We start from the raw sequence: 23,421 nt of genomic DNA on the forward strand, positions 1-23,421 counted from the left end.
CATTTTTTGAAATACTTTGAAAAATGCTTAAAAAATTTTTTTAGTACCAATCAGTAGACTTAACAGTACAGGAATACTTTGTTTTATTATCTTTATTGTGCTTTACAGATACTGTATTTTTGTTTTTTACAAATTGAATGTCTGTGACAACCCTATGTTGGGCAAGTATTGGTGCCATTTTTCCAATAGCATTTGTTCATAATTCTGTGTCATATTTTAGATAATTCTTGAAATATGTTAAACTTTTCACGATTATTATATTTTATGGTGATTTGTGACCAGTGATATTTGATGTTATTATAATAACTTTGGGGGCAAAGACAGGGAAGTCTGGCATGCTGCAGTCCATGGGGTCATAAAGAGTCAGACACAACTTAGTGACTCAACAACCACCACCACCACAAGCCAGGCCCATACAAGACAGCAAACTTAATAAACGTGTCTGTGGTCTAACTTCTCCAATATCAGTCATCCCTAATTGTCTCTCCCTTTCCTCAGTTCAATTCAGTTCAGTCGCTCAGTCGTGTCCGACTTGTTGCAACCCCATGAATCGCAGCACACCAGGCCTCCCTGTCCATCACCAACTCCTGGAGTTTACTCAAACTCACACCCATTGAGTCGGTGATGCCATCCAGCCATCTCATCCTCTGTCATCCCCTTCTCCTCCTGCCCCCAATCCCTCCCAGCATCAGGGTCTTTTCCAATGAGTCAACTCTTCACATGAGGTAGCCAAAGTATTGGCATGAAAGGCTTCAGCCATCAGTCCTTCCAAGGAACACCCAGGACTGATTCTCCTTTAGGATGGACTGGTTGGATCTCCTTGCAGTCCAAGGGACTCTCAAGAGTCTTCTCCAACACCACACTTCAAAAGCATCAATTCTTCGGCCCTCAGCTTTCTTCACAGTCCAACTCTCACATCCATGCATGACCACTGGAAAAACCATAGCCTTGACCAGATGGACCTTTGTTGGCAAAGTAATGTCTCTGTTTTTTAATATGCTATCTAGGTTGGTCATAACTTTCCTTCTAAGGAGTAAGTGTCTTTTAATTTCATGGCTGCAGTCACCATCCGCAGTGATTTTGGAGCCCCAAAAAATAAAGTCTGACACTGTTTCCACTGTCTCCCCATCTATTTCCCATGAAGTGATGGGACCAGATGCCATGATCTTAGTTTTCTGAATGTTGAGCTGTAAGCCAACTTTTTCACTCTCCTTTTTCAATTTCATCAAGAGGCTTTTTAGTTCCTCTTCACTTTCTGCCATAAGGGTGGCGTCATCTACATATCTGAGGTTACTGATATTTCTCCAGGCAAGCTTGATTCCAGCAGTGCCTCTTCCAGCCCAGCGTTTCTCATGATGTACTCTGCATATAAGTTAAATAAGCAGGGTGACAATATGCAGCCTTGACGTACTCCTTTTCCTATTTGGAACCAGTCTGTTGTTCCATGTCCAGTTCTAACTGTTGCTTCCTGACCTGCATACAGGTTTCTCATTCTCTTTAGTCGTGTCCAATACTTTGTGACCCAGTGGACTGTAGCCTGCCAAGTTCCTCTGTCCATGTGGATTCTCCAGGCAAGAATACTTGAGTAGGTTGCCATGCCTTCCTCCAGGGCATCTTCCAGACCCAGGGATGAAACTTATATCGCCTGCATTGGCAGGCAGGTTCCTTACCACTAGTGCCACCTGGGATGCCCACTGTGTGCCATGTGGGATCTTATTTTCTCAACCAGGAGTGGAACCCGCACCATCTGCATTGAGTCTTAAGCACTGGACCACAGGGGAAGTCCCCCAGTCTGTGCTAGCTTTAATCTTTTCTGCCGCAGCTTCCTCACCTCTCTCAGCCATCATAAAATTGAAGAGAATTAGGGCACTGCTCTGGATTTAGACTTTGGCTGAAGGAGAATGTTGTGGCTGATTTAACCTTCTATCCAGACCACTAAAACTTTCTCCATAGCCACAAAAAGGCTATTTTACTTTCTTAGCACTCATGTATTCACTGGAGTAGCACTTTTAATTTCTTTCTAGAACTTTCCTTTGCATTGACAACTTGGTTAACTTTTTGATACAAGAGGCCTAACATTTGGCCTATCTCGACTTTCAACTTGCCTTACTAAGCATATCATTTCTAGTTTTTTATTTGAAATGACAGGTGTACGATTCTTTCTCTTTTTTTGGCTACACTGCGTGGCTTGTGGGATCTTGGTTTCCTGACCAGGGATTGAACCCCGGCTCTTGGCAGTGAGAACATGGAATTCTAAACACAGGGAATTCCCATATAATTCTTTCACTTGAACATTTAGAGGCCATTGTGAGGTTATTAATTAGCTTAATTTCAGTATTGCTGTGTTTCAGGAAATAAGGCAGCCCTAAGCCTGACCTGCCTCTTGAGAAACCTGTATGCAGGTCAGGAAGCAACAGTTAGAACTGGACATGGAACAACAGACTGGTTCCAAATAGGAAAAGGAGTACGTCAAGGCTGCATATTGTCACCCTGCTTATTTAACTTATATGCAGAGTACATCATGAGAAACGCTGGGCTGGAAGAAGCACAGCTGGAATCAAGCTTGCCTGGAGAAATATCAGTAACCTCAGATATGTAGATGACGCCACCCTTATGGCAGAAAGTGAAGAGGAACTACAAAGCCTCTTGATGAAAGTGAAAGAGGAGAGTGAAAAAGTTGGCTTAAAGCTCAACATTCAGAAAACGAAGATCATGGCATCTGGTCCCATCACCTCATGGGAAATAGATGGGGAGACTGTGGAAACAGTGTCAGACTTTATTTTTGGGGGCTCCAAAATCACTGCGGATGGTGACTGCAGCCATGAAATTAAAAGACACTTACTCCTTAGAAGGAAAGTTATGACCAACCTAGATAGCATATTAAAAAGCAGAGACATTACTTTGCCAACAAAGGTCCATCTGGTCAAGGCTATGGTTTTTCCAGTGGTCATGCATGGATGTGAGAGTTGGACTGTGAAGAAAGCTGAGCGCTGAAGAATTGATGCTTTTGAAGTGTGGTGTTGGAGAAGACTCTTGAGAGTCCCTTGGACTGCAAGGAGATCCAACCAGTCCATCCTAAAGGAGAATCAGTCCTGGGTGTTCCTTGGAAGGACTGATGCTGAAGCATTTCATGCCAATACTTTGGCTACCTCATGTGAAGAGTTGACTCATTGGAAAAGACCCTGATGCTGGGAGGGATTGGGGGCAGGAGGAGAAGGGGATGACAGAGGATGAGATGGCTGGATGGCATCACTGACTCAATGGGTGTGAGTTTGAGTAAACTCCAGGAGTTGGTGATGGACAGGGAGGCCTGGTGTGCTGCGATTCATGGGGTTGCAACGAGTCGGACACGACTGAGTGACTGAACTGAACTGAAAGAGAATGAGCACACACGCATACCACACAGTGCAGTCAAAAAATAAAAAACAAAAAAAGCTAGCAGAGATTGGTTCATGAGGTTAAAGGAAAGAAGCTGTCTCCATAACAGAAGAGTACAAGGTGAAGGAGCAAGGGCTGATGTAGAAGCTGCAGCAAGTTATCCAGAAGATCTAGCTAAGATAATTAACAAAGGTGGCTATGCTAAACAACAGATTTTCAATATAGATGAAACAGCCTTCTATTAGAAGAAGATGCCCTCTAGGACTTGCATAGCTACAGAGAAGAAAATGTCTGGCTTCAAAGGACAGCTTGTGTCTCTTGTTGGGGCTAATGCAGCTGGTGATTTTATGTTGAAGCCAATGTTCATTTGTCATTCTGAAAAGACTAGGTTCCTTAACAATTACATTAAATCTATGCAGCCTGTGCTCTGTAAATGGAACAACAAAGCCTGGATGGCAGCACATCTGTTTACATGGTTTACTGAATATTTTAAGCCCACTGTTGAGAGCTACTCTTTCAGACAAAAAAGCTTCCTTTCAAAATATTACTGCTCGTTGATAATGTACCTGGTCATCCAAGAGCTCCAGTGGAGATATACAGTGAGATTGATGTTGTTTTTCTGCCTGTTAATACAACATCCATTCTGCAGCTCAGAAACCAAGTAACATTTTGATTTTCAAGTCTTATTATTTAAGAAATACATTTTCTAAGGCTATGCTTCCATATATATGATTCTTCTGATAGAGATGGGCAAAGTAAATTGAAAACCTTTTGGAAGGGATTCACCATTCTGGATGCCATTAAGAACAGTGTGATTTATGGGATGAGATCAAAATATCAAGGTTAAAAAAGTTTGGAAGAAGTTGATTCCAACCCCTTGAGAGGTTCAAGACTTCGCTGGAGGAAGTAGCTGCAGATGTGGTGGAAATAGCATGAGTTCTAGAATTAGAAGTGCAGCCTGAAGATGTGACTGTATTGCAGCAATCTCATGATAACCTTTTCACAGATGAGGAGTTGCTTCTTATAGATGAACAAAGAAAGTGTTTCTTGAGATGGTATCTGACCCTGGTGAAGATGCTGTGAAGACTGTTGAAATGACAACAGAAGATTTAGAATGTTACATAAACTTAGTTGATAAAGCAGCAGCAGGGTTGGAGAGAATTGAGTCCCATTTTGAATGTGATAAAATGATATTAAACAGCACTGTATGCTATATAGAAATTGTTCATGAAATGAAGAGCCAATTTATGCAGCAAATTTCATTATATTTTAATAAATTGCCATAGTCACTCCAACCTTCAGCAACTATCACTCTGATCAATCAGCAGCCATTAACATCAAGGCAACACACACCAGCAAAAAGATTACAATTCACTGAAAGTTCAAGTGATGGTTAGCATGTTTTTTAGCAATAAAGTATTTTTAAATTAAGTTTTATACATAATACTATTGTACACTTAGTAGATGACCATATAGTGTAAATATAACTTTTATAAATACTTGGAAGCCAAATGTTCTGGTGACATGCTTTATTATAATATTCACTTTATTGCAGTCATCTGGAACTGAACCTGCTATATTGCTGAAGCATGCTTGTATTTTAGAGGAATGTTTTCAGAAGATTAAAATTGATTGGGGTTTTATCACTCACTTGGTTTGATGATTACTAAGGTAATCATTATAAATATAAGTATCTATGATCAAAATAGGGCTTTTACCCATAAAATATTTTGATAGTTAAATAAAAAGCATATTATGTGTCTCATGGTGTCTGTTAACCTCATTCCTTCCTGATCAGAAAATTTGCCTTTATTGAGTTAAAGGTTTGGTGCCATGGCATGGAAATGTACTCATCTATTTTGACTTGAAGAAGTTGAGGAAAGTCTAATAAGGAACAGAACTTGTGTCTTGCAAGCCTCCAAAAAGTGTCAGTGATTGCACCTGTTATTTCTAGACCGGTCCTCTGTAAGTCCTGGTGGTATCTCAGTTGACATCAGGCAGGGATGTGATGAGCAGATGTAATGCTTGGACTAGCAAGTAGATCTTTTGTATAATAAAACTTTGCTATAATTGTTTATTAGTTCCATGGTTAGTTTTTGGTCCATTCTTTTATATTTTTTACATAGATAATATCACCTGCAAACAAAGACAATTTTATTTCTTCTTTTTCAATCTCTGTACATTTTATTTACTTTTCTTGTCTTATTGCATTAGCTAGGACTTCCAGCAGGATTTTGAAAGGGAGCAATGAGATGAGACATCCTTGGCAATTTGACCTTAGGTACCACAAGAGGAATCTGACTACTAGGGACCTTCTTTTAATTATGTGTCCAACAGTACTGAAGTGGAACTCCAGAAAGACCACTTTCTTAACTTTTTACCTTTTACATTTTCTTCCCAATCCAGTGCCCATGGCATCTGAGGAGGCAATCTGAGAAGTATACAAGGGAAAGTAGATGTCTTTAATAGATCTTCTGCTTGGGTTTTGAAGTGAATTCAGGCAAAAAGTTGTCTCCTTAACCTTCTGTGATAGCTGAAATTCAGAAAAAGGCACTTATTTATAGAACAAGTCTTTGGTTACTGGAAGAATGGCCCAAGGCATAGACTACTGTTGGCATTAACTATTTCCCATCTTGCTTCTGTCTGGGAACTGTTGGCTGTTTGAGGAGAACACAGCTGTGAAACACTCTTAACTAAAGGTGCTTCTGCTGGGGACTGCTGGCAATTTTTTTTCATCCTGGTACATTGTTAAAAGAGCCTCCACGACTCCCCTCCCTTCTGCACACCTCCCACACTAAATCTGGCCTTAGCCATTGACTTGTTTTGACCAACACATTTGGCAAAAGCAGAGACTTGTAAACTGAGTATACATTTTGGGACTTTTTCTGCTCTTGGGAAACCTGCAAATGCTGCCATGTGAATAAGCTTGGGCCGGCCTTCTTTAGACACATGGCCCAGTCAGAGTCCTCATCCCAGCCACTTATACCAACTTCTAGCCTGCCATACATGTGAGGGAGGCCACCCTAGACCAGTCAGCCCCCAGCCACCCCATTAGCTGACAAGTTGCATGGGTAAGCCCAGGTGAGAAAAATGGAAGAACTGCCTGGCTGACTATTGTTATTCAGTCGCTAAGTCATGTCTGACTCTTTGCAACCCCATGGACTGCAGCACACCAGGCTTCTCTGTCCTTCACTATCTCCCAGAGTTTGCTCAAACTCATGTCTGTTGAATTGATGATGCCATCCAACCATTTCATCCTTCTCCTCCCGCCCTCAATATTTCCCAGCATCAGAGTCTTATCCAATGAGTTAACTGTTTACATCAGGGGGACGAAGTATTGGAGCTTCAGTTCAGCTTCAGCATCAGTCCTTCCAATGAATATTCAGGGTTGAGCTCAGACCAAATGGTCCCACAGAATCAGGTGCTAAAAAAAATCATTATTTTAAGCCACTGTATTTTGGTGTAAGTTAACAAAAATTAACTTATATATCCTGAATCAGAGTGGTTTCTAGGCAACAAATATCACTTGCCTTGGCTCTGGGTACAGATCTTGAAAGTTGAAAAATCCCTTCAGTTTCTGGACTTGTCTATTCAATTTTCTGAATATGTTTTTATGAGATGAATTTTAATGCCAGGGATCAAATGCCAGGATCTTTTGATCATTTTTTCCAGCAGGACTGGAAGTGATTCTTCAAAATGACCATTTTCTCTATTCTGCATCTTTCTACTTCTATTTGCAGACTATCTGAAAAAAATGAAAAATCATGATTCTATTTCATGTTTTCAGTAGGTTTCTTACTTGGGTTAAGTGGTGCATTCCTAGCTGGGTTCAGGAAGGTGGCTCAGGAAGACGTGGAGAAGAGCCACAGGACCTGCTGGTTGGTCACAGCTCAGCAGCAAGAAGGACCCACTGGAATCTGGAGAGAAGCTTCTAACTTCTGCCGTGTCCCTCTAGCGCCCTCTACTGATAAGACCTAACCTTCTGCCAAATGATACATTTTAGAATTCAGTGGCATAGCCATGATGTTTTGCAAATCCAAGAAATTAAAACTAGTATGGGACCGAGTGACTAGAAAAAAAAAAAAAAAAAGACCATTAACTAAACTCCAGACTTTATTTGGACTGTCCTAGTTTTTTTCACTAATGTCTTTTTAGGATTCAATCTAGGATGCATGCTAAGTCGCTTCAGTCACGTCTGACTCTTTGCAACTCCATGGACTGTAGCCCACCAGGTTCCTCTGTCTATGGGATTCTCCAGGCAAGAATCCTGGAGTGGGTTTCAATGCCCTCCTTATAGACTGTACATAGAAAAAAAAATGTAAATTGCAAAACTGAATTAATGCTAAATACAATGCAATCTAGGATACCACATTTCATTTAGCATTAATTCAGCTTTCCACTTTGCATTTTTCTCAATGAACAATCTATCTTGGAGATGATTTAATATAGCAAAATGGAGCTCCCTTTAAACTTAGTTGCATACTATTCTATGGTGTAAAAAAAATGAATTGTATCACCAGTTCTCCTCAGTTACTGCTTTACCCTCGTATGTGGGTTTTTGAACACCCTTGGGAGTGTATATGCAAGATAGATTCCCAGAGGTGGAATCAGGTGGGTCAAAGGGATGTGAGTTTTACATTTTAGTGAATAAGTCAACTTGTTCTCATGGAAGGAATGTAAGTTTGAGTGCTATATAACATTAGTTTATCCTTTCTATTCTATGATCTCCAGTGGTGAAAGAGAGGTTGGCTCCATGAGATGGAAGGGAGAGATGAGCTTGCGGAGGAAGAAAGGAGACAAGCCACAAGGGCCCCTCCGTGCCAGGCTGAGGACCTGGACTCTGTGCTGAGGGCACTGGGGGGCCATAGTGGGTTAGAGGCTGGATTCAGCTCTAGACAGATGTGGTCCTGCAGAGGTGCAGTAGGAACAGCCATCAAACAGCTGCCTCTCTCTTGGGTGGTCCTGGGAGCCTCATCCCTCTGCTCCTCTCTCACCCTCGGGAGTGGGCCTCTGAGAGGTAGGGCCGGGGCAGACAAACCCGTCCTGCCAGGTGAGGCCTCCCTTGACCAGGTTACACTGCTGCCATTCCAGCTGAGCAGAAATGTGACCTGATGAAGCCAGAAAAAGGAGTGGCTGATGTGGGACAGAGGTGGAGGTCCACCTACCCACGGCCCAGAGGCCAGCTTAACTCCAAACCCCAGCATCTGACAAAGCCTGACCTTGTCTTAACTGCTCAGATAAAGTTTGAAAATGTTAGCAAAATAATTCTGTTCATAATACACATCTCATGTCCAACAGTGAAGTTATTAATATTTCTATTTTCTTCTTAAAAAAATCTATCAATCATTATCTATTCAGCCATCTAGCCATCTATCATTCATCTATTTTATTTATACAGGTTACTACCAGAAATGAAAAAAACAAGAACAGCTTGTTTGCAGTTGTCTGCAGTAGGGGTTAGGGGCAGGAAGGGGCTGGTGTCTGGTTTTTCCAGCTCTGGTCTCCCTGAGACTGCCCAGTGGTGAGCTTCCTTTAGCTTTCTTTGCCAGTCACTTATTTGGATCTTACTGGAAACAGAAAGGCCTATATAGGGATCTGCCTCCCCTCCCCTACCCCCCACCCCTGGCATTGCTTCTACTTCATGAACTGCCTATCAGAAATTGGTTCACATCCCATTTAAGCAGGCAAATTTAAGTGCCACTGTTAAATTGCAATGGCCAATGTGAGACTGATGTCCAGCAGGAGTATTTGTCTTCTGGAAGCTGTGGTTGTGTGATTTGAGCTAGCACTGAGTAGGAGTGTTAAGAAAATTCAACTGAATAAATCTGAAGATCTAATGGGCTTAATTCAATGGATCATGATTTAGACAGCATCCCATCTAGCAAGTAGAAAGGAACTCTCTTAATAGTTATTTTTGTGGAGGACAAAAGCAAGAGTTTTCATACAAATTTTTGGAAAATACCAAAATGCCCAAGAAATGAAATAAAAATCCCCCTTGAGTGTCTCCTCTTCCTTGATAACCAAGGTTAAACTTTAGGATTTTACAAAGGTTTTTTTTTTTATAGTGTTTTCCAGTTTTAAGGCAATTGTGTTTTACAACTGTGTTTTCCAGTTTTAAGGCAAACACACACATATTTATATTTTTATCAGCCTTACCCAGCAGTTTATTTCTGTATTTGATTCTGATTATACATGATTGAGAAAATTCCGGATCCATATAAAGAAGTCTATGGATTCCTGAGCTCTTAGAATATAATGAACCCTATGCTATGAGATAGGGACTGCAGGAACCCCATTTTTCTTTGTACTTTTTTTTGGCCACGCCCTGCCACATGCACAATCTTAGTTCCTGGACCAGGTATCAAACCCACGCCCGCAAGTGGAAGTGCGGAGTCCCAACCACTGGACCACCAGGGAAGTCCCAAGAACCCCATTTTAGAGAGGTGGGTACATGGAGGCTCGGGGCTTCCCTGGTGGCTCAGTAGTAAAGGATCTGCCTTCAATGCAGGAGACCCAGGTTTGACCTCTGGATCAGGGGAGATCCCCTGGAGAAGGAAATGGCAACCCATTACAGTATTTTTACCTGGGAAATCCCACAGACAGAGGAGCCTGGTGGGCTATAGTCCATGGGGTTGCAAAGAGTCAGACACGACTTAGCGATTAAATGACAACATGCAGGCTCAGAGTGTGGTGGTGGAGGGTGAGAACTCAGTACTGCCTCTTTTCCTTTCTCAGAGAATCTGAGTCACTGGCTAGGTCACTGTGAACTTCCACCTGGGAACACATCTGATTTTAAAAGTAGATTGTGACAAAATACCCTCTTTTCCTTGACATGTTTACAACGTGGTCAAATATGTGCTCAAGGATGGAGAAGTTTTATTCCCGGGCCTGCAGAAAAGCCTGTTAAGCCAGTTAATCTGGAGGTATGCTTGCATGTTAAAATATAGTACATATAACATCTACATCTACATGGTATTTAAAAAAATTCTGTCTCGAAAAGCAAAGTTGTACATCGCTGAGTATTAAAGAAATCCCTTTATTAGATTTTGTTTTTGAAAAATAACAAATTATCTTTACAAAGCATTTCCCCCCAAACATCATAAAGATATATATGGTGTGGAAATTCCTCCTCCTCTTGGCTCTCCATCCCAACTGTTTCTCAAGAAAGTCTTTATGAGAAATATGTATATATCATTTTTATAAATAAGAAATCACTTATGCATGTGGTTCTGCTCCTTGCCTTGTTTACTTACAGCAGAGTATGAGGATCTGTGACATATCCGTATTCTGGAATACACGGCCACAGTTTCAAAAAAAGAAGTGAAGTCACATATGCTGACATGAAAAGATGACCAAAATATATACTTAAGTGAAGGAAACAAGTTGCAACACATATTTTGAGCATGTTTCTATTTTTTATATTTACTTATTTGTTCTTGGTGGCATCAGGTCTTATCTGCAGCATGCGGTATCTTTCATAGTGATGTGCGGGCTTCTCTCTAACTAGGGTATGGGCTTAGTTGCTCTGTGGCATGTGGGATCCTCATTCCCTGACCAGGGATTGAACCCACATCCCCTGCATTGGAAGGCAGATTCTTGACCACTGGACCACTAAGGAATCTAATCCAAGGCATGATTCTATCAAACATGTGTATATATGTGCTTATATAGGCATATATCAATACATTGATAAAAACTTTTGAAAAGCCAAAAAGGACATTTGTCATGTATTAATAGTATTACCTACAGGGTTGGAGAAGATCTAGGGGGGATTTTACTGGGGAATGGAACATGTGACACTTCCCATTTGTAAATTTTTATAATCTTTTAAATGGAAGCATTATAAATTATTTTTGCTTTCTAAAAAGTATTTCCCATATTCCTTTAAACATTATTTTAAAACCTTGATCTATTTCTTTTAAAAAAAAAAAGACCTACCCTGCATAGAGATCTACAGGAATAAAATCACTGTATGTGCGTTGCCAATATTTCTACTTGCATTCCTTGGAGATTTTTTTCATGTTAAAACATTATTCTTTACTATTGTTTGTGGTATTCTAGAGTACAGACCTAACATAGCTAATTTAACAAGTCCACGACTGATGTTCTTTAGGTTACTATAATGAACACCTTTATATGTTTTTCAATTATTTATACCATTATGACATCTTTTTATATCAGATCACATAGATTTGCCTTCTTTATGAAGGCCACGGAGAATCCCAGTCCAAGGATATAACATGAGTTGTACAACCCACCCTCTGCTGATGGATGTTCTGATGTTTCCAATTTTTCACTGTAATAGATTTGACCATTAAAGTATGTTTTCAAAAGCTGACATGTGATTGCAGCTTTGCAGGCCATTTGCAGACCAGTGGAGGAAATGAGGACCCTGACAAACCTCACTTAATGGTTAAGGAAGAGTTCTCCTCATACGGCCTAACCACTGTCAAATGGCCAGAGCCTGGGCCTGCTCCAGAGAGAACAAAAGAACAATGATGAGATTCTTAAACTGTTTGCTCTCACGCACCCCTTAGAGAACTTACTGGAAGCTTTAGTCCCTAGTAGGAGGAGGTCTGGGGCTTCCCAGGCGGCTCAATGGTAAAGAATACTCGTGCCAATGCAGGAGACACAGGTTCAATCTCTATGTCAGGAAGATCCCCTGGAGAAGGAAATGGCAACACACTCCAGTATTCTTGCCTGGGAAATTCCATGGACAGAGGAGCCTGGTGGGCTACAGTCCATGGGGTCGCAAAGAGTTGGACAGGACTTGGTGACTAGATAACGACAATAAAGGAGGATGTCTGTCACCTGTACTGGCCCAGCAGCCCTGCACTCTGATTTTCTTTTGATAACCAGTCCCCTTCCTAACACCACCCCTGGGTGCATCCTTAGCAGGAATGTTAATCCACATTGCTCTCCCTTCCCAGACTGAAAAGTGGGGCTAAAACCTAAACCAAGACAGTGAGATTTAATTCCTGACCTTGGTGAAAGCTTTTGAGAAAGAGGCCTTTTCTCACTGCTGTGTTGCTTAGCTATAAGGATGTAAGTCTGGTGTTACCAGAGAAATCCTGCCAGAGAATGAAGCAGGTTTCCTGGAAACCTAGATTGAGCCCCTGGATCCAGACATGCCTGAAGCCAGAACTACTGACTTGGTTACAGGAGCCTATACATTCCATTTTATGTTTCAGTCAGTGCTGGTTGGGTTTCTGCTACTTCCACTGGAATAGTTCTTATTCATTTCCCTTGGCCTTAGAAGAAAACAAACGAACTCATTCAAGTAGTATTTATTGAATAGCCATGTTCAACCCCATGCCAGGCAATGTGGGGGATATTAAAGTGACCATAACAAAACTTGTCCCTCTCCCCATGGCAGTCCCAGTTCTACCAGAATTTAAACAGACAATCACAAACTGTTCAGTGATGGTGATGACATCCACCATGGAGGAGGAGCTCCAGGAACTATAAGAAAGGCATCTCTGAATGGGGTGGTGAGATCAGGAAAGGGCCCCCCGAGGAGAGGACTTGAGGTTGACCCTGAAAGATGGGTCAGGAATCAGTGTAGTGAAAGGAGGTTAAGGATTAAGGTTCTGTACACACATGCTACACACCCCTTAGAGAATTTGCTGGAAGCTTAGTCCTTACTAGGAGGATATCTAGTGGTTTTAGGGCACCCCAGCTCTCAGCAGGGCTCAGAAAGCTGGTAAAACATCTCTGGAGTGGAGGGAGGGCTGGGTCAGGGAGGTGGGACAGGGACAGGTGAGTCAGCCATCTCAGCCGGAGGAAGCCAGAGCAGGAGGAGGAGGAAGCCGGTGTGGACGTGGCCTTCACTTCTCATCCTCACAACGTGGTGTAGAAATACATGGCTATCAGCATCACGGGGAGCTGAAGAGGAGGCGTCAGGTGAGGGGTACTCCAGCCTCACACCCCTATCCCTCCCAGCTCAAAGGCTCCGCCTCTCACCGTCCACATCAGGATGGCAAACCCAAACCACGAGATGCCCCACGTGTAGCTGTCGATGGCGTGGCCAATATGTTCAAAGCAGCCCTGGGCAAGGGGAAAGTGGGAGTGTGAGATAACGCCCAGGGAGGCTGGCTGCTGAAAGCAAGTCACTGGGCAGCCTTGGGAGAGTCACTTCCTGCTTCCAGTCTTGCTTTTCTTACCTGTGGGATCACCGAGGGTGAGGGTTTCTCACCCTGGGGATCACAGCAGTGTCTCCCTCCCAGCGTGATTTCGGGGAGTCAGGGCTGTGACAATAACCCAGACTGCACAAGCAGATGCTGCCTCAGATGGTGCAGTCTGAGGGCGAGTCTGTCTGGAGCTGGCTTTCCATGCTGCCCCCAAGTTCCAAAGGTTTGAAATATACCTTTAGGATCAGACCAGTTCTAATAGCTTCTCGTTTAGAGGTGAGGCTGAGCAGGGCCAGCCTCACCACTTGTCTTCATGGAGACCCCTGCTCGATCCGACTTGGAAGTGGCCAAGGACAAAAGTTCAGGGTGTGTGCCCTGGAGTCAGCAGGACAGAGCTGAGAAGCCAGCTCTGTTGTTTGTTGGCTATGGGGCCTAGCTATGAATCTGACCCTCTGAGCCTCAGTTTTCCCATCCGGGAAATAGCAATATTGACAGCACTACCCTCCAAAAAGCAGCTGTGATAATTCTGTGAGATGGGGCATGTAAGTGCTCTACACAGAGCCAAGACTCAAGGAACAGCTATCTGACTCTAGAGGGGTGATGGTTTGCATCAGGCTCCTCTCTCCACGACACTTGATCTAAGACATGCCACTGAAGGGCCCCCCCTAGCCCACTGGGACTGGTTCCCTTCCTCTGGCTTCTCTCTCTGCCTCTGCACTCCCCTTGCAGGAGTTAAAGCACCTGGTTGGGGCCTCACTACCTGAAATCACATCCCAGCTCCATCCCTCACTAGCAAGGTTCATCATCTGTAAAATGAAAACATTATAACCTTACCTCATTAGGCTGCTGTGAGAATTAAATAAGTAAAAAAGCAGAATGTAAAGCACCTAGAAGGATGCCTGGTACAAAGTAAAGGCTCAAGAAATGTTAGTGGTTATTGGTGGTGTGCTGCCGGTATTGTTCTTGTTGCTCTGATCCCCAGACAACCTGAGAAAAGTTGCAGGGGTCTCCAGGTCTGGATCAGACTAAACCTGCGGTATGCATGCCGCTGATTTGCACGGGGAGGTGGCGGGGCCGGGGGGGGGGAGGTGGGGGGCGGACAGATGGAGGGTTGAGAAAGTCAGATGGGGGTTGGGGAGGAGATGACAGGCAGACAACGGGAGGGAGAAAGAGACAGAAGAACCAGAGAGGGCTGGACAGACCGACAGACACAGCAGGAGGAGACACACCTTGGTGAACAGGTAGTCCAGGTGGCCCAGGCGGCAGCCTTCTTCACTGACTGGGATGAAGTTGCCAGTCCGTCGACAGCACAGTGGGGGCCAGGGGAACACCACCTCTGGGGTGGTGGCCCGGAAGGCAGATGTGAAGTTCACCCAGTCCATGGGGCCTGACGTGCCACAGCACTCTTGCTGGAGGGAGAGGCTGGGGTCAGGCGGGCTCCAACTCAGAGAGGACAGACGCTCCCCTGAAGTCACACAGCGAGGAAGGCCGAGGTGGGCCTGCACTCCAGTGTCTGTGTGTGGGCAAGGAGCAGGCAATACTTGTCCCAGCACTCCAAGGCTGATGGGGGATTTGGATCAAACCCACGCTCATGGTTTATTTTTTAAATTTTTTGAAAAAAAAATTCATTGAAAAAAAAATTTTTTTTTAATTAGTCGTCAACAAAAACAGTTAAATGACACCAAAGGGCCTATTTCTGGCTTCTCCTGGCCCTCATGGGTGTTTAATTTGTGGCTCCCAAATGATGAAAACATAGGCTCCTTCAAACGTGGGCTCCAGTCCTGGCTAGCTTGAAGCAAACGGGGACCTCGGTTTCCGCAGGGTCCTCAACATTCTCCCTTTGTGCTCCTGTATCACACTGAGTTTAGTTAACATGTGTTTTTTAGAACCTGGCAGCCTGGGTTTGAGTCCTTCTGGTTCTGTGACCGACCAGCCATGTGGCCTTGTGTAAGCCCTCAACCTCCGGCCTCCCTTGCCTCATCGCTAAGAGCTGATCTCCCTTATGGGCTGGCTGTGAGGATTAAAAAAGCTTGAAAGTGCTTTGAACAGTGCTAAACAAAAGGTAGTGCTGGTTGATGTTTGCTGTTATTATTATGACTATTGTTATTGTTAAGACGCTGCAGGCGATGGTTCAGAGCAGGGGCTCTGGATCTAGGCTGCCAGGTTTGAGCCCCACCTCTGTCCCTTACCAACCATAAGGGCAAGTGCTGTTCTCTCTTTTGGGGGGTTTTTCATCTGGAAAATGGCAAGGACAAGAGTCCCTCCCTCGTAAGAACCACGTGAGTAGATATCATCTACCAGTGGGCATCATAGGAGCCCTAACTACCTCCGTGGTCAGAGCCCCAGATTCCCCCCCGCCAAGCCCCCAGCACTGCGGACCCTCGCCCACCTCAATCATGATGCGATCCCAGAGGCGGGTCAGTTCCCGGCCCTGGTCCGAGTTCGCGCTGTAGAAGGTCAGCATCTGCTTGGTGATCAGGGACGGGTTGGACACCATCTGCAGAGGGCCGGGAAGAACAGGGTCCAGCCGGGCTGGGGGGAGAGAGGCCCGGCCTCCACTTCCACCGGAGACCCTCACTAACCCCCCCACCGGAAGTCACGTCCCTCCCCTGGCCTCTGCGGGACTCACATAGTCTCGGTGGGTGTAGGACGTGATGCAGGAAGCGCACTCAAATATGTAGATGATGAGCATGAGTACCAGGTACTGCGGGGAGACAGAGGGAGGGAAGGATGACTAGTGCCTTCAGGGCAAAGCCTGTGATGTCACACCCCTCAAAGGATGGGTCCATAGATAGAAATGCAATGTATTTTTTTGACCGAGTCCGGCAGCTTGCAGGATGTTACTTCCCTGACCAGGGATCGAACCAGGGGCCAGCAGTGAAAGCACCACTTACTAACCACTGGACTGCCAGGGAATTCCCAGAAGTGCTTTTTTGTTTAAAAAAGTATAAGACAATGTGAATGGAGGTCTTTCCTGGTGGCTCAGACGGTAAAGAAAATGCCCGCAATGCGGGAGACCTGGGTTCGATCCCTGGGTTGGGAAGATCCCCTGGAGAAGGCCATGGCAACCCACTCCATTATTCTCGCCTGGAGAATCCCCATGGACAGAGGAGCCTGGGGGGCTACAGTCCATAGGGGTCCCAAAGAGTCTGACATGACTGAGTGACTAAGCATGCACAATGTGAATGGAAACATCTACATGATGGATACGTAGATGCTGTCTGTACAAATCTTTCACCCTTTCCGTATGTTTGAAAATTTTTTATAATAAAATGTTAGGAGGAAATGAAATTTTAAAATATGTACGGTATTCCCTGAAGTTAACTATTAGCTTGGATGCAGTCAAATGAATGTCTACTATAGAGAAGAAAAAAATAAAGACATTCCTGAGACAACCAGGGACATCTGAACACAAACTGGGTATTGGAAGACAGATAGGAAGGGAGTGGGGTAAATTTACAGGATGTGCCCACAGTATAGTGGTTGTGCAAAAAAAAAAAACCCTCCAACAAAAGATAAACTCTTTGGTGTTTAATGAAAATTATTTCTCTGACCCTCAGCTGTCCCCTCCCCTTACCCTTAAAGCAGCAGAGGGTGGGGTGTGGACGTGCCAACTTCACTGCCCAGACAAGATGCTGTGGCCCAGCACATTTGGCTGCTTTAAAACCATGTCCTTATCGCTCAGAGAAATGTGCACTCAAGTATTTATACAGGGAAGTGACTTGGTGTCTGGAATGCGCTTCAAAATATGGGCAGGCAGAGGGTGGGGTAGGGGGGATGACGTGTTGTTGAAACCAGGTGATAGGTCCACAAGGTTCATGGCGCCATTCACTCTAGTCTGTTTGAAACTTCTCATAATAATTAAAGAAAAATTCTGTCTCAATTAATGACAAACTCACAGGGGAGACAGACACAGACTTTTTCTCTTTTACTAGTTGGGTGGACTTTTAGGACTGGAAAATTGTTGTGTCGGAGAACTAAATGCAGGAAAGAAAGAAGAAAAAGAGGAAGGGCACGGAAAAGAGTGTTTTCCATGGCTCCATCTTATACATAGCGAAGCCAAAGTCCTTACCAAGGCCTGCGGGTCCACCTGCCAGGCCCACCTCCCGTCTCTCCCCGCACCGCCATGCCCATCCCCCAGGGTTCTACTCCCCTGTCCGCCCTCAGTTCTTCTCACGACCTCCCCACAACTGGCTCCAGCCAACACACACGTGGTTCACAGCCCCCTTCACCGCGCCCCACCCGCCCAACCCCGCCTCTGCTTCACTTTACCTGCAAGTTCTCCACTCTCCCTTCCGCAGCTCCAGCTCTTCCTTCCTTGGTCAATGTCTCCCCCATCACAGTATCCTGCCCCATAGCCGCCAGGGCTTTTATAGTTTGCTCACTAAATAACCCAGCACCTAGCACAGGGCTTGGCACATGGTTCTTGCTCAATACACATTTGTGGATTGCTTCTGGGAATCCAAAAAGCCCTCAGATGGGGAGGGAGCCCCGTGTTGGCTCTGGGTCAGTGGGGCCGGGATTGGAATTCCTGCTTTCCCTATCATCTGGTCTGTGGGCCTCTTTGAACCTCAGTTTCTTCATCTGGTAAATGGGTAGAGAAGCACTCACTTCAGAGGGCCGCTGGTTGGCTTGAAGGCGTTCACTGTCTAAACTGCTTAGCCTCATGTCAGGCACATGAGAGGTACTTGGGGGAGTGTAGGTTATTGCTGTGGGCAGAGACTAAGAGCCTAGGCTCTAGCGCTGATGGGCTCAGGTTTAAATCCTGGCTCTGCCACTCACTTGCTGTGCCACCCTAGAGAAGTGGATTCACTTCTCTGAGCCTCAGTAGCAACTCTGTCAAATGGGCTCATGAGGATGAAGATGGAGATGATTATGGTACCTCATGATGGGTGGTGAGGCACAAATGAACTATGAATCTATGTAAAACATGGAGTCTAGTGAGCACTTATTTAATGGTAGCTGTGCTATTCTTATTGTCATTGTTATCAACAAAGTCACAAGCGCAGACCCTGGAGACCAACTAGCTGAGGTTCAAGTCCCAGTCCTGCTACTCAAGAGCCATCTTCCTGTGAAGCGCCTTTTTCCTTGCCTCCCCTGGGCCCTAGTTTTCCCAGTAAAATGAGAGTAAGAGCTGAGCCTAGGTTATTCGCTTATGGACAGATGAGATGACGTGATTGCCAGGAGACCCCAGTGCGGTGCCACGAGGAAGGCACACTAGTGCTTCTGTGAGGTCGGTATTATGGCTCTGTGAGGATGACCTCCGTGGCCAGCCATGCCCATCCCTTCCTCCCGGGGCCTCACCATAAGGATCATGGAGCGGCGGCGGCAGAGTGCTGCGCCCACACCAAAGCTGGCCACCACGAAGAAGGAGAAGCCGCAGAAGATGGCGATCCAGGCGCTGGCGAAGACGTCATCCTTGCCCGAGACACCCATCAGCGGGTACACGCGGTACTGGTCGGCGGTCACCCATACCGTTTCAGCAAACAGGGCCAGGCCTGACAGCTGGACAGAACGGCCGGTCAGCAGGGGCTGGGCAGGGGCGGTTGGCTCACCTGCATGAGTCTCCGTGAGCAAGCGCCTTCCCCACTCGGAGCCTCTACTGCCCTCTTGGTAAAGCAGGAAGAGTGACAAAGACGTCCCCTTCCACGAGGATGAAGCTGGGCAGAGGGCCGAGAGGGAAGGGAGGACCCAGCCAGACCCCTGAACCCCACCTCCACCCCAGCTGCTAAAGACTTCAAGGATACGAGGAGACACTACATGGCGCTCAGGACTGGCCCCAAGGAGATGCTGGGTCTCCTGGAGAGAGTTGCTATTCCCTGAGGAGAGGAGCCTGGTTGTGGCCAGAACAAATGACAGAGGCATCGACCCTTCGGTCCAGCCGTTCCACTCACAGGAATCGATCCTCCGGATATACCTGCCCATGCAGGGAAATCACACACCCACCAGGTTATTCCCTGCAGCACTGCAGGGAATAAAGGGGCCAGGGTGTCACACAACCGAGGGCTCCGCAGTTGTGGGAAGGGGCGGGGAGGCTGGCTGAGGCCTGATGTGGAGGGGCCTGCACACAGCGGGAGCAGGAGGATGGGGGAGGTAACAGGGCAGGATGCGGAATGAGCAAGAAAAGGGAGAAAACAGGCACCTGCTTTCCTATCTGCTTGTATCTGCTTCAAGAAGTATTGGAGAAAATAAAAATCTGGTTACCTCTTGGGGTGGGGAGCCAGGCAAGAGGAAGACTGCTCGGTGGTACCTTTGCTAATAATCAGACCAAGATTCACAGAGTATTTACTGTGTGCACCGGTCCCCAAAACTGCTTCCCATGTGATAATCATCACTGTTACCAGCTGTCCTCTGCTACTGTTGTGATGGCCATGTTGCATACAGCAACATGTATGCCAGGCTCTGGCCTAAGCACAGATCCAGTAACTCATTTAATCCTCTCAGCATTCCTATTTTATCTCCATCTTACAGATGAGACACTGAGGCCTGGAGAGATTACATCACTGGCCCCAGGTCCCAGAGTAGAAGGTGATAAAGCTGAGGTTTGAACCCAGGCTGTCTGGATCCATGTGCCGGTATCAGATAACTAAAAGACATTGCTGTTACTCATTACTATGGGCCTCCTGTGCACCCAGCAGGCGCTTTATGTCTATATTCATGTTAATGATGACAGTTGGCACTTGTCAAGCACTTTTTCTGATCTCAGGACCATTAATCTGAGGATTAATCCACTCAACAGTGCCCACAGTGAAGACATAATCTATAGATGGGGAAACAGGCACAGAGAAGTCAAGTTGTTTGCTCAAGTTCACACAGCTGGGGAGAGGCAGAGCTGGGATCCAAATCAGGACCATTCTGACTTGAGAAGCTAGGCGACGTGGGCCATTAAGTGGGTCCTGGGCTCTCAGCCGCCCCGTGCCCAGGCTCAGGACGACTCCCTCCTCCTCACCTACCCATTGGGCTCCCAGTGATGTCTTACCAGAATAATGATGTTGCCCACGACCAGCAGACCCACCACAACTGGAGACCCCTTCTCTGTCGTTGCTGCTGCTGCAGAAGCCATAGTCCTGCCTGGGACACATGAGCAGGGATGAGGCCGGGTAGAGGCTGGGAGAGGAGGGCGGGCCTTGCTGGACCGGACCCACTGCCCCCATTCCACACCCCGGCTGCTGGATTCTGCTCCCACCTCTCTGCTGGGCCCAGGCTGATATCCAGTATGCCCACACCCCTGGCAGTGGGCCATTTTACAGAAGAGGAGTTTCTTCCTTGGCAGTCCAGTGGTTAGGACTCTGTGCCCCCACTACACGGGATGTGGGTTCAATCCCTGGTTGGGGATCTAAGATTCTGCAAGCCATGAAGCATGCCCCCCCAAAAAGAAACCAAGGCTGGGATGGGGCAGTCACTGATCAGAGCTCAGGGTTGGCCTCCGCATCTCCCCCTCCCTATCCAGACCCCCAGGGCCCCCTCCTCACCTTCTTTGCCTGTAGCCTCTCTGGCCAGCCCCTCCCACAGTGGCTCCCTATATATGCCCAGGCCCCGCCTTAGGCCAGTTTCCTGGAAGGAGGGAGGGTGTCTGGAGGAGGGGACAAGAGGTCAGGCGGGCAGACCAGTATGGGAGAACAGCTTTATGAACCCCTTCCCCCACCCTGCCCCCTGCCAGTGATTTATAGACCTGAAATTCCAGATTATGCTGGCCACATGGGCAGGGTGACATGCGGGTGGCCTCTGGTTCTCAGTCCGTTGTGGGGGTGGGGATGGGGACAGGGTGGGGAGGGCGAGTATACCACCCGACTTCTCCCCGCAGGACTAGAGCCTCCCTGGGAGGGGGAGAGATGCAAATGAAATCCACATGCGAGTCCGGAACCCCAGAACTGCCTCCGCGGCTGGTGGCTCCACCGTCTCAGGGCAGGTACCCCGGCCCGCTAGGGCCGCTGGACGAGGCCGGGAGGAGGGAGGAGATGAGGCAAGTGGGAGGGATGCTCCCCTCTGTGGCCGAGGGAGAGTTTGGAAGATGTGTGTGTGTGACGGGATTTTGAGATGAGTGTTCAACGAGCAAGCGGGGAAAGGAGTGTGCAAGAAAAAGGGAAGGCATACTGAATGGACTTCGTCGGAGCCCCCCACACCCCCCGTACCCCATCACCACACACGCGCTGACGAAGCAAGGTCACGGCGAGGAGGAGCCATGGTTGGAAATGTCTTCAGTCTGCGGAATCAAAGACCTAGGTTCCAATCCCAGTTCCGCCTACTCCGTGCCGCGCGACCTGGCGTGTGCATTTGCCCATCTGCAGAATGGGTACCATCGCATCGCTTTCCTGGGCAGCGGTGGGATCTGAGGGCTGGGACGTCTGCAAAGGAAGTCTTCCCGCCAGGTGTGCCGCGGGCGAAGGCGCCTCTCCAGCCGCGTTCGAGAGAGGCCCGCGGTCCCTCCGATGGCGCCCCTCAGTGGCACACAGGCCCATTCCGCAGGCGAAAATGGTGGCCTGGACTCTGTCCTCCAGAACTTCTCAACCCCGAGAGCTGGCGCTCTTGCTGGATTTTCTCTCTGGGTTTTGGCTCCCCCAGTGTGTGAGAAATGGGCAAACAAACGCGACTTAAAATTCCATTGTCAAGATACTGGCTTGGTGTGACTGCCCTGGTGGTCTCGTGTTTAAGAATCCACGGCTTCCAATGCAGGGGGTTCAGCTTGGATCTGCCGGTGTCGCTAGTGGTAAAGAATCCGCCTGCCAAAGCAGGAGATGTAAGAGACGCTGGTTCGATTCCTGCGTCAGGAAGATCCCCCGCAGGAGGTCATGGCAACCTATTCCAGTATTCTTGCCTGGAAAATGCAAGCCATGCACAGAGGAACCTGGTGGCCTACAGTCCGTGGGGTCGGAAATCGGAAAGGACTGAAGCGACTTAGCACGCGCGCACATGGAAGTAAGATCCCACAAGCGCGGCAGCTAAAAAAAAAAAAGAAAAGATACTAGCTTGGTAATAAGACACAAGAGATGTTTTCCAGTTAAAATGGATAATGTGATTTTTAGTCAATCCACTTCACATTTAAAATAGTTTTTCTCTGTTGACTTACATCTATATTAAGGACTAAGGAGAACATTAAAATAATGTATATAACCTGTCAAATACATTTTATAAGTTTTAGCTAAAATAACTTGCAAAATAAAATAAAATAACTTGAAAAATAATAGGGCCATGCTGATAATATGAAATATTTTTATTTTCAAATAGTTCATAACTATAAGTAATTGGATGTTATATAAAAAGTCTAATAAAACCAAAAAGTTGTTGTCAGTGGGGGCATTAATATGTCACCTGTCATAAAAGGGATCTATTTTCTTCTGAAACAAGAACCCAGTGTATTTTGATGTCAAGCTTGAATTTTCACTATTGTTTCTTATTATTATATAAGCTAGTCTCCAAAGCAAGAAAATTTGAAGTGCTAATTACTCAGATGTTCAGAATGCTGATGATAAAAACCACAATGCCAAGATCTTAAGATGACATACACCTACACATGATCCAGCCATTTGTCCTTGGGAATTCCCCCACTTCCATCTACTGGATGCTGTGAATGTATTCCACATTGGAAACCACCCAAATGCCCCTTAACAGGAGGCTGGATGAGTCCATGATGGTACATGCATACACCAGATACTATTCAACAGCAAGATGGGCTGAATTATGGATACATGCCACCACAGGGATAAATCTCAAAAGCATTACTCTAAATGAAAAAAGCCACACTTGAAAGACTACCACTATATGATTCTAGATAGGAAGTTCCAGAACAGGCAAAAGCAAGAGAGTGATAAAAGTCAGGGAGTGGTTACCCTTGGGATGTGACTGGAGGGGACAGGAAAGGGACTTCTCTTTCTGAATCTGGACACCAGTTGCGCAAGTGTGTTCAGATTGAAAA

General features: G+C 46.2%; 1 protein-coding gene across 2 annotated transcripts; it reads right to left on the reverse strand.

The window, feature by feature from the left end:
• Positions 1-12,675: 12,675 nt before the first annotated feature.
• UPK1A (uroplakin 1A) lies at positions 12,676-22,009 on the reverse strand. Of its 2 annotated transcripts, none has more exons than XM_020871810.2 (8): positions 21,656-22,009; positions 20,488-20,579; positions 18,813-19,013; positions 16,138-16,212; positions 15,898-16,005; positions 14,738-14,917; positions 13,342-13,425; positions 12,676-13,263 (listed from the first exon to the last, which is right to left on the reverse strand). In XM_020871810.2, the coding sequence occupies exons 1-8, from the start codon at positions 21,690-21,692 to the stop codon at positions 13,219-13,221; spliced, it is 822 nt and encodes a 273-aa protein (XP_020727469.2). In that variant the 5' UTR covers positions 21,693-22,009; the 3' UTR covers positions 12,676-13,218. The 2 variants fall into 2 exon arrangements, with proteins under 2 accessions (XP_020727469.2, XP_070307950.1); XM_070451849.1 differs by having other exon boundaries at positions 21,641-22,009.
• Positions 22,010-23,421: the final 1,412 nt, after the last annotated feature.

The sequence above is a fragment of the Odocoileus virginianus genome, chromosome 20 (assembly GCF_023699985.2).
Source record: "Odocoileus virginianus isolate 20LAN1187 ecotype Illinois chromosome 20, Ovbor_1.2, whole genome shotgun sequence".
Lineage (NCBI taxonomy): Eukaryota > Metazoa > Chordata > Mammalia > Artiodactyla > Cervidae > Odocoileus > Odocoileus virginianus.